The sequence below is a fragment of the Alternaria viburni genome, assembly GCF_023758015.1.
Source record: "Alternaria viburni strain BMP 2772 chromosome Unknown scaffold_4, whole genome shotgun sequence".
NCBI classification, from domain to species: domain Eukaryota; kingdom Fungi; phylum Ascomycota; class Dothideomycetes; order Pleosporales; family Pleosporaceae; genus Alternaria; species Alternaria viburni.
Window position 1 is genome coordinate 376,291 of NW_026055773.1, and position 11,062 is coordinate 387,352.

Here is an 11,062-nt window from a genome sequence, read left to right on the forward strand (position 1 = left end):
GAACGTGACAGGCGGTAACGTTGGCGGTTGAACTGCGGCTGAGGCGGATGACGTTAGCGCGATTAGGCTCCTCGGGGCGAACATGCAACAAAGCCGAGAACGTGTCATAGCTTGGCTTTCACATGATGGCAGCGCACGCACGCTTCCTCCACAAACCTGTCACATGCTCGACGCTCACCCAACCACACAGCCTCAAACCAGCTAATGCGCCGCCGCTTGTCGACGGGCTGAACGGCTATTCCTGTAGTCATGGACAAACCACGCAGGACGGCTGACCTGGCCTTCCCCCATTTCCACGCCTTTCCCCGTTACCCCAGACGGATCCACACGGGGTTTGACATTGCGACGTGACATTCACATGCTTACGAATTACAACACACGCATTACCGACATCGTAAGCCCTGCGACACCACGTGGAGACCCGACTTGACGCCTTCCATGACGCACAGTAGAGCTGCGACTGTATTCACTGGGTTCGATATAGCTGTTTGTGCTGGGAGAGAGGTACAGTCATGATAGACCATGTATTGGGACGGCCGTCGGTGCAGTTTAGGAAGATCCAAGTACTGGCTGTAGTGTCCTTTTGGTCCTTCTACCTCTACAGGTAAGCCTACGCAAACATCTTCAAACCAACCATTGTATGCTAATAGACACACAGAGGCGACCGTCATGGCCCACCGATCCTCCGCCGCGTATCCGCCCTCCTCTCCAAGAAACTCACCGTCTGGCAATCCGTCCTCATAACACTGCTCTACCTCTACGTCGCCCGCAACTTCGGCAAGCTCGTTGGCCTTGAGTGTCCCGAGCCACTCGCAAGCTTATACTCGCGCTCCTACTTCCGCGCGACATGGGTTACAACTGCGCTGGATGCAGGCTTCTGGTCTGCTATGCGAATAAAACGAAAAGGCGTAAGGGATCTGCTGTCGATTGTGTTCAGCATATATTACATGATATGTGCTGAGCAGGCAGATGAGAAAGTCAGGAAGATCAGAGCGACGCTCACAGTAGATCACCTACGCGTGGCGTGGAACAAAGGGACGACACCGTATCTTGGTGCGCTGACGAGCATGATGCGACCAAGGCTGATGGTGTATCCGCCACGCCAGATTCGCATACCACGACCGAGAGCTAGTTCGTACAAAGAGCCAGTAACAGGTTGGCTGTACTTCAACGGACCGCGGAGTGCATTGAAGAAGCAAGATAAAGTTGTCTTGGATATCCCCGGGGGTGGTTTTGTTGCTATGAACCCAAGAAATCACGATGATAAGCTCATGGGGTGGGCTGGGAAAACGGGACTGCCTGTCCTCAGTCTGGACTACAAGAAGGCGCCTGAACACCCGTATCCATATGCGCTTAACGAATGCTACGACGTCTATCACATGATCATCGCGTCGAGAGGAACTTGCATGGGCCTGTCAGGAGAAGCAGAGCCGAAGATCGTCGTCTCAGGCGATTCAGCTGGTGGGAACTTGGCTGTGGCCATGATACTCATGATACTTCAGAGTGGTTCCACCGAGACACGGAGATGGCAGGGCGAATCCCCTATACCACCTCCCATCGGGGTGGTGCTGATCTACCCAGCGCTCGACATGAACATTGGCAATTGGATGACGGACGAGCAAATGGCCCTCATCCGCGATCGACGCGTGAGAAAGACGAATCGACCCATCTTACGGCACAAGAGCGACGACTACCGACAACTCGCACCGAACACACCGTATGGCTCTGATGATTCGGATAGTGAGGACGAGCGCACCAAAGTGAGCATGGTCAATGGATCCATGCCCAAAGCCAATGGCGGCAACATCACGTCTCCCCAGACCATGATCAAACTCTCTGCCGCACACACAGGCCAAGATAGCAGCACCGCCACTCTGCAGCAACCGCCCAGCCAGAAATCAAGTCTACCCCCTACACCTCTCGCAACCCAACCTCCCACTCCTGGTGGTGCTGCTCTCCCGGCACCACCCGCCACAGCCATCAAAACCCGCCTCGCAATGTCCAGCATGATATCCTACTTCAACGACCGCATCCTCACCCCCGAAATGATGCGTGCCATGATCATCCTCTACATCGGACCCCACCACCGCCCCGATTTCAGCACAGACTACCTCCTCTCCCCTCTTCTGGCACCAGAGTCGCTCTTGGCAAAGTTTCCTCGAACGTGGATGTTGACAGGCGAGCGCGACCCCTTAGTCGACGACACTGTCATTTTCGCTGGGAGGTTGAGACAGGCTAAACGCGCAGAATGGGTGGCAGCGAAAGAGTTGGGACTAGACTGGGCACGAGGCAGTTTCAACGAGGAAGACAGTGTCGTAGTCGATCTCGTCCCAGGTATAAGCCACGGTTTCCTCCAATTCGTCGGCGTGTTCCCCGAAGGCTGGAAGTATATCTTCAAATGCGGAAAATGGATTACCGAAGCTTTCGAAGAAACAGACTCAAGAAGGTATGGGTACGATGTCGAGACACCGGGGTACACACCTGCCGCGGGCACGACTACAAGGAGAAGAGAAGGGGGCGATTACTTCGGTACAATAGGTCTTGCAGATGCCATCGATGGTCTTACGAGTCCGAAGTTTAGTCGCAGGAGACATCATCGTAGGAGTGGGACGGCGAGTTCAGCGGATGAGGATCGCCCGTTGGAGATGACGGTGCTGGGGAAGGGGGGGAGGAGTCCGCAGAAAGATGGGGATGAGGGTGCGGCTGGTGCGAGAGGGTTTGGAAGGGAGAGGGGTAGGACGAAGAGTGATAGGGGTAGAAGGAAGAGTTTGGTTAGTCTTGCGAGTGAGGATGATTTGTTGGGGAGGCGGATGAAGAGTTTGACGGGGGCGCTGGGGGGTGATGGGGGAATCTGATAGGGTTTCTGGGTCAGCAAGCATATACATCGTTTGATTTAGTGCGTATATATTCTGAATAGAAGATGATTTCATGAGGGTTGGGTATTGTGGATCTCGTCGTGTGCTAACTCATGGCAAGGCATCGGAATATCATCGATATGGTGGGACGAGACTCAACATCAAAGATATGCGGTATCCTGTTTGCAGACAGGTACCCGATCATCCTGGAACGATATCCTGCCCTGAGCAAGATTCCAGTCCGCCATGCACAGTCTTGCTGTGCCGCAATCACGGCATCACCGTTGATTCGTCAACAAGTCACACAAGCGCTCTGAAAGGACCGATCCTTGCTCCATCACGCGCATTTCGCTGGGGGCTCATGTATCTCTGGCCTATTGTAAGGCTAAGAAGTTTCACAGAGATACTTCAAGGTTTTCTACCCTGGTTGTGTTCGTTCGGAGTGGCTTGGCATGCTGGGAGGGAAAGCTGCCGTACCTGTTCTGCCATTAAGCCCGCCCCGAATCGCCTGGTTAGATTGCTGCTACACCGCGCCTCATTTTCTTTCATCTCTGTACTAGACAGTGTAGAGCCTGTCTCTTCTGCTAAACTCGCCATCACCACTAATCGCTCATATCCTGACTCGGGAAAGCGGATCCGGCTCAAGATGAGGGGAGCATACATTAGTAGGCGCCAGGGCTCGGTCTTCCCAGAGATCACATCTGCAATTGGTGGTGTGCCATCTGTCACCGCGTCGATTCAATCTTCCACTCTCCAGCAAATTACATCTGCGGTTGGGACTGCTCTCTATCCTTCTTCGACAGGTTTCGACACACCTCGCAGTTCAACCACAAACTCGCTGGCCTCGAGCACGGAAAGCAACGACGGTACAACATCATCTCCGCAGCCATCGGATGGCAATGTGCCGACAGCGGCGCCACAGGACAACGGCAGCGGTAGTTCAGGGCTCGGAGGCGGCGCAATCGCTGGCATAGCTATTGCAGCAGTCCTCGTTATCGCGCTCATCGGTGGATGGTTCTTCTGGCGGCGAAGAAAACGCACGAGAGGGAAGGTCACGAGCACTGAGATTAGTGCGCACGTCGCAGGAGACGGGGGCGGAGATGGAGGCATACCAGAGCTTGACACAAAGGAGCGCCCACAAGAGATGCCAGGAAGTCGACAGGTACAATCGCAAGAGCTGGATCCTACACAGTACACCAAATACGCTATGAATGGATCTCATGAGCTGAAAACCGAGCCTGAGCCAGCTGAGCTATTGAACGGTCCCGACGAATACACTGCGCCAGCGCCTTATCACGCTCCGCAACGATCTGCTGCTGAGATGACGGATATGACTGAGGCAACGAGTAACCCACTTTCATCCAATGTCGAAGCGCAACGGAGAAGAGAAATGGAGTGGCTAGAGATGGAGGAGGAAAGGATGCGGAAGCGGCGAGAGTTGCTTGCGGCGCAGGGAGGTGCAACGCCTTGATGGTACAGGCACAGCAAAACCTATACTTTCCAAAGTATCAAGCCAGTACACACATAGTACAAAATCACACCTATACTCGCCTATGTCTCGAGACCACAATCTTCTAAACTCTCCCGCCTGCCGAAGTATCGCACCGAGTCGAAAGCAACCAACACATTCCTGCGACCCGATATGCGACCTCTATACCCACCACTCTACCACATGCATTGGAATGACGATACAACCTTGACCGTACCGGTACACAGCATTTTCTCGTCGAATGAGAAGTTGGTCCTTCATGCACAGCCTTGCTCGCTTGACTGTGCCGCAAACACCATCTCCACGTCTGATTCGACGGAACGTCACAAGACCTGTGTGTAAGGGCCGATGCATGACTTTCAACGTGTAGGTAGGTGGGTACCTTTGTATCTTTGACCTATCGCATAGAAGGCATGCTCGTGGCGATATGCAGCAGTGTGTGGAGGTACCCCGCCCGCCTGCGATGATGTATACATGCTGGGAAGTCCTGCTGAACACGGGTTTATCTGCCCCTCTACCTTGACATTTGTACGAGCTTGTGCTCCGATATCCTACATCAAGGCTACTTGCATCTACCCAGCTCTTTGCCGTCGCACGCACTATCCCGCAATGTCCGACTCACCAGCTAACACATACCCCTGGTACGTCGAGGAGTGGAGCTCTGGGGGCTACCCAACTTCCATATCTATCTCAGACAGCGCAGACGATTGGTCAAGAACTCTGATGATACGCGTGACCCCCTCGCCGCGCGGTATCGTGCTGCCCGGAGAAACGCACATTGTAACGGTTGGGGAAAACTATGTTTTCTCTGGTATTGAGATTTCGCTCACGACAGACCCGGATCAGATATACCTTCGCCGCAGTCCGATCACGTCAGAGTCGAGCGTTGTGGAACAAACCTTGATACCACCGGCAGAAATTCCAATACCAACTTCCACGAGTGATGGCGGGGATCAGACAGCTTCAGCGGCTGATGCGACCACTAGCTCAGGCAGCTCAGGCAGCTCAGGCAGTTCAGGCAGTTCAGGCAGTTCAGGCAACTCAGGCAGCTCAAGCTCAGAGAGTAGTGCGAGTGAAATACAATCTGGAGACAGCAGTCAATCTACCGCAACCGCAACTGCGAATGAAAGCAGCAGTTCAAGTCTGGGAGGCGGTGCTATCGCCGGAATCGCTATAGGCGGTATACTCGTCCTCGCTCTAATAATCGGAGGATGGTATTTCTGGCGGCGAAGACAGCGTTCAAAAGCAAGAACTTCAGGTCCGGGTGACGATGAACAGGGCACGAGGGTCGTAAGCACTGGAGGGCCACCGCCACAGTACTCCCCGCCGGAGAAACAACCATATATCCCAGATCACCATCAAGAAATGCCAGGTGATATTGTCATGCCAGCGCAAGAGTTGGATCCAAATCAGTCCGCCAAATATGCTACGCACGCAACGCGGCATTCTACGAGTAAAGCAGCGTATCAGTATGAGCCAGCGTATGAACTTCATCCTGATGGTAGACCGGCGGAATTATCGCACGGCGGAGAGGAACAAAGTTCTGCAGTACATACTCACAGGCCTCAAACACCAGTAAACCAGACCGACGCTGGTGAAGAAGCTGGAGAAAGGAGTGCTGCGGTGTCGCCAAATGTAGAGGCGCAAAGACGACGCGAAATGGAGTGGTTGGACATGGAAGAGGAGAGGATACGGAAGAAGAGGGAGACGCTGTCTATGCAAGCAAGCGGGAAGAGTCCATAACGCCTTTGTGATTTCGACGGCATTTGTTCTCAGTACACACTATTCTAATATAATTTCTAGTTCGAACAATTGGAACGCAAGATCGTGAGGCACAGGCGGCACCAGCTAGGCCCAAAGGATCGAACGTCATGTGTGATGTTGGCCGCATGTTCGGCCTCAGGAACATCGAATCAGTGCTCAACCGCATGTGGGCAATTGGGGGCCAGAAAAGGCTGATTGGACAACGCGACCATGGAAATCGCTGCGGGACAAGGACCCCTACCTAGGTACAGACAGTTGCCATGAATCAACGAAGAGTAACAAGCGCATCTAGCGCAGAAAGCCGCCTGCTCCTGCTTTACAGCCCTTCTCTATTGTAACCGCAAAGTGTGGCCAACATCTAGGTCATATGTTGTGCATAGCAAGCTGCATTCTTGCCCGTTGGTTCCATTACATAGAGTTGGAGGACGAGACTGTCCAGCGAATGAACGGCATGCGCAGTCAGTATCGCATATTACCAGCGCTCAGAAGAGTAACAGCTTAGCTAGATTCGGCGTTCAAATATACCTCGAGACCTGGGTGTAGACCGATGAGTTCAACCGTGCCACAATAGAACAACCCAAGCCTCGTTCAGGCTGTACACAGGCACGCTGAGGCCCGGATCAGGGAATATATTGTAGATGGTATTACATCAAAGCAGATACCCGCGTCGTTACTGTCTAGGTCCCCATCTCGAGTTTTCGCTTCGTGTAGTCCTATGCTCGTTGAAGTCTTTCGTTTGAGCAGCGTCTCGGTAACGCCAGTCAGAATACTGCAGACACGTTGAACATGTCTACATCGGCATGGCAGACCGCAAGGATCAACACCCACACCGACGATCCGTATACGACGACTCTGCGCAAAGACGACATCCCGCTAGCAACAATCACAGTACACATAACACCAACGCTTGAACTTCGCTTCCCAGAAGCCCCACCCCTAGAAACAAGCTCCACCATGACATCAGGTCTTCTTTACATCTCCCTCCGAGGCGAAGACGATGGAATGGCGATATTGTACTCGACTCGTACAGACTTTTCATACTCACGCAGTCTAGCATTGGCAAAGTCGAAGTCACTGAGCTTACCATCGTCAACGAGAACTGGGGATTCGATCGCGTCCAAGTCTCCTCGTCCCAACCGAACCTCACGCCGTAAACATACCTCAAGCGGCACTATTGCTGGCATAGCAGTAGGAGGCATCGTCATCCTCGTGCTCATAATTGGTGGCTGGTCCTTCTGGCGCCGGAGAAGACGCGCGAAGTCTGCTACAAGTAAGAATGCCCCTGCGTCCGAAGGGCAAACGGGACGAGATAATGAGAAGATACTCTCCGACACGCCCGTATCTGGCGCGCGTCAAGAGACGTCTGGCGACAGTCAAGAGCAAAAGGTTCACCCTTCGCACTCATCTAAATACGTGGCGCATGAAATTGGAATCGACGATACGCTAGCGGAGTTACCGCATGCGGCACTGAGCGGAACAAGTGATGATGGCAGCGTGGAGATGCCAGCCGCGGCAAGAGATCATACTGCTTCGCATGTTCGCCACATGTAGAAGCGCAAGGAAGAGAGAGTTAGAATGGCTGGACATGAAAGAGAAGAGGATACGGAAAAATCAAGAGACGCTCTTGTTATAAGGGGTGGAAGGCTTGACGAGAGTACAGCGGATTACTGTACATTTTCACGAAGCAACGTTGGAAGCGAAGGAGACGAAGTTGAAGGTGGGTCTTAGAAGCATGTATATGAGATGCAGACGGACTTGTTCAAAAAGCGGCTGCGATACGACGGTTTACTTTGGGTTGGTTTGGCGGTGTGGGAATGCACCAAGTTTCGTCCGCAGAAACTGATGCGCACAGGACCTCGGGAGAAACGGCAAGCGCATTCACTTAGGTAGCCTCGTTCTGTCTCACTGCCCATCTCTATTACAATCATAGACATGAACTCTGGCAGACGTCCAGCCTACATGTCGTGTACCGTAAGCTGCATTCACCCCGCGCGACACGGCAACAAAAGATCCAATCAAGGTTGGCTTAGATACACACATGTAGGGGCCGAAGATTTGTGGAGCGAATAGGCGGCATGCGCAGCCAACACCACATCTTGGCAGCGCTCAAAAGAGCAACAATCTAACTAAATCCGGCGCTCAATCTATAGATTGATGATTCCAACCTGGCTGTAAACATGCACGCTGCAGCCATTATAAGATATCCAATATCCTGTACTGTTGTACATAATGTCAGCACAGACTGGATCATTGTCTGTTGCTATCTAGCTCGACTCTCCTTTGTCACACTCGTGGACCTACCTATACTTGCATACCGGTGGATTTAGCTCAAACCATCATAAGCGCAACGACCATTTACCACAGTACCAGTGGTATTGCATAATTGCGGATAATGACAGAACAAGACTTTGGAACAGCATGGTCCATCATAACACTCGCCTACGTGTGGAATCCGACGGTCAACACAATTGTCTATGAGCCAATAACTCTGTTCGTGGATGGCCCATTGTCCACTATCATTACGATAGAACCCTCATCACCGCTTCAAGTTCAACTGACCTCCATGGATGATCGTGAGCCACCCGTTACGGTAACAGCTGGGGAACCACCTCGAACAGTGGACAGACTCATCGTGTCTCTCCAAACAAGCGCAATATCGTTCACTGTCGCTTCTGTATTTGCAACAGGAGGGAGTCTAGGAATTGTCTCAACGAGTTCGACATCCTCAACAAGGAACGGAGGCACCCCCACATCCAAGCCACCTCGTACTACCCGAACCTCACGCCCTAATCCTACCCGCAACGGCAAATCCAAACATGGCGTAGGGAGTGGTGCAATAGCCGGAATAGCAATAGGAGGCATCGTCATCCTCGCCCTCATAATAGGCGGATGGTATTTCTGGCAGCGCAAAAAGCGGAGAACACCGGCACCGACGACCACCCTCACCGACGACGAACTAGCAAGACGAGAAGGCGACGGCGACAAGATGGTCCTCGGTGCAGACCAGTCCGCCCCTACGGCTGGCGCATACCAAACACAATACCAAGAAATGTCGGGCAACGGCCTCACGCAGGAACTGGATCGGTCGCACTCGTATAAGCATGCGATAGGAGGAGCGCACGAGCTCAGAGCTGAGGAACAACCGGGCGAGTTACCGTATAATGGGATGGAAGAACATGGGCGAGCGGATGAGGCTGGGGTCGTCGGAATGGACGATGGCGGTGATGGCAGGAATGCGGAGATGATGTCAGTACCGGGAGCGAATGATACAACGTCACAAGTCTCGCCACATGTGGAAGCGCAGAGAAAGAGAGAGGTGGAGTGGTTGGAGATGGAAGAGACGAGGATGAGACAGCGGCGAGAAGCACTTCTACAACAAGGTGGTGGTCAACACACGTAATACATTGGAAAGAGTTTGGGGCCAAGATTTGATGCAACTGTGCATACAAAGACCCCAAACCAGCTCCCATCAAGCCCATCATCGCATCCAGAAACCCACATGAAATTACCCCCATGAAGTACCATCTTCCAACCCCGCCAAACTCTCCATCACACCCTACCCAACCACCTCAATCTTAACCTTCCCACCCTTTACCATATCCGCCAACTTCCTCTTCATAACCTCCAACTCGCGCTTCGCATTCCCATTCTCCTTCCCCCTCGCCCTCTCATCCGCAAGCTCCTTCTCGAGCCCCAACACCTTAGCAGTCAACAAAGCGTTCTGCTGTCTCACCTCGATAACCCGCTTCTCCATATCGTGGTCGACAACACCTTTCTTCGCCTTCTCGGCCGCGAGTTCCCGCTTCAATATCTTTATGTCGTTTTGCAGTTTGCCCTGCAATAGGACTTTGTCGTCGATTCGAGCCTTGGTGTTCCTTTGCAGTGTGTTTAGTCGTGTGAAGTTCTGCTGTAGGGTTGCCATTTCAGCGTTCTTGGTCTCGAAACGCTGCTGGAGGGTTGCCATCTCAGCGTCCTTGGCCTCGAGGGCGTTGCGGTGGTTGGTCTCGAGCTCGGTCATGGAGTGGCGGAATGCGCATAGTGAATCAATTGCTTGGTTGATCCGGGTGTGGGGGTCGAACATCTGGTTGTTGTTAGTGGACTGAGACGCCTATGATTCTGTCAAGGGATAGTGGACGTACGGGGCCGGAGTTGTGCGGCAGACGACGGGCTGCTTGGACGCCGTGGCGCGCTGAGGGTGGGAGATATGTGCCGAATATGGACGTGTCGTAGGGTGGGGGATTCGGTGGGGGATTCGGCGGGGGCATGTTGTTGGAGAATTCGGGCGTTGTAATTGTTGATAGAAGGCGGGTGGATGGGCGGTGATCCTCTTATGGAGACGAATGTCGCGGGAAGTGGTAGCAATCGGGCGGTGAGGTGGTAATCAAAAGCGAGCTTTTGATAGCGTGAGAGGGGTGGGAAGGTGTGGTGATAAAGGGAAAGAGCGTATCGAAAGGGTAGGAGCTTATGGAAGTAGCGATCGTGGCATGACTGACATCTCGAAGTAAAGGTGGGTGGTGGACGAATCAGAGCTGCCTGGAGCGTTTGCACTGCGACGCACTACGGTGAGGGTATCGTCGGTACATACTCGAATTAGTGATCGATTGCGGCGAACCCGCTGCTCACATGTTTTCTCTATCTTGACTATGTTGACTTGGTTCTGGAAGCCAAACGAGTAAGACTAGCAGATTTGGATCGCTGATCGTAGCGCACTTGTATTCAGTTGGTGTGAGCCACGACAATAGCACGACACTGAGACCGATAGTGAAGTGCAATGGTACTCCAATTTTAGCTGGAATTTTCGACAACTAAACCAAAACAACAGTGCGTGGGGGAACATGATCCGAAGCCGTTAGATCAAGCTCTATTGTCCTTTCGTCAGGACCCTCTTGTTCGACATATTTATTGTAGATATAAACGGTACCAACCCGGATATACGTGTCCGTCGTTTCTTCGA

The 11,062-nt window shown here is 52.8% G+C and overlaps 4 protein-coding genes across 4 annotated transcripts; 3 read left to right on the forward strand and 1 right to left on the reverse strand.

The window, feature by feature from the left end:
• Window positions 1–512: 512 nt before the first annotated feature.
• On the forward strand, window positions 513–2,855 carry J4E79_002376 (uncharacterized protein; the record flags this gene model as incomplete). Its single annotated transcript, XM_049351275.1, has 2 exons — window positions 513–604; window positions 659–2,855. The coding sequence occupies 2 exons, from the start codon at window positions 513–515 to the stop codon at window positions 2,853–2,855; spliced, it is 2,289 nt and encodes a 762-aa protein (XP_049213913.1).
• Window positions 2,856–3,501: 646 nt separating this feature from the next.
• J4E79_002377 (uncharacterized protein) lies at window positions 3,502–4,326 on the forward strand (the record flags this gene model as incomplete). The annotated part of the gene is made up of 2 exons (XM_049351276.1): window positions 3,502–3,568; window positions 3,659–4,326. The coding sequence occupies 2 exons, from the start codon at window positions 3,502–3,504 to the stop codon at window positions 4,324–4,326; spliced, it is 735 nt and encodes a 244-aa protein (XP_049213914.1).
• A 4,345-nt stretch (window positions 4,327–8,671) lies between these two features.
• On the forward strand, window positions 8,672–9,508 carry J4E79_002378 (uncharacterized protein; the record flags this gene model as incomplete). Its single annotated transcript, XM_049351277.1, has 2 exons — window positions 8,672–8,681; window positions 8,934–9,508. The coding sequence occupies 2 exons, from the start codon at window positions 8,672–8,674 to the stop codon at window positions 9,506–9,508; spliced, it is 585 nt and encodes a 194-aa protein (XP_049213915.1).
• Window positions 9,509–9,664: 156 nt separating this feature from the next.
• On the reverse strand, window positions 9,665–10,373 carry J4E79_002379 (uncharacterized protein; the record flags this gene model as incomplete). Its single annotated transcript, XM_049351278.1, has 2 exons — window positions 9,665–10,189; window positions 10,248–10,373. The coding sequence occupies 2 exons, from the start codon at window positions 10,371–10,373 to the stop codon at window positions 9,665–9,667; spliced, it is 651 nt and encodes a 216-aa protein (XP_049213916.1).
• Between the last annotated feature and the right edge of the window lie 689 nt (window positions 10,374–11,062).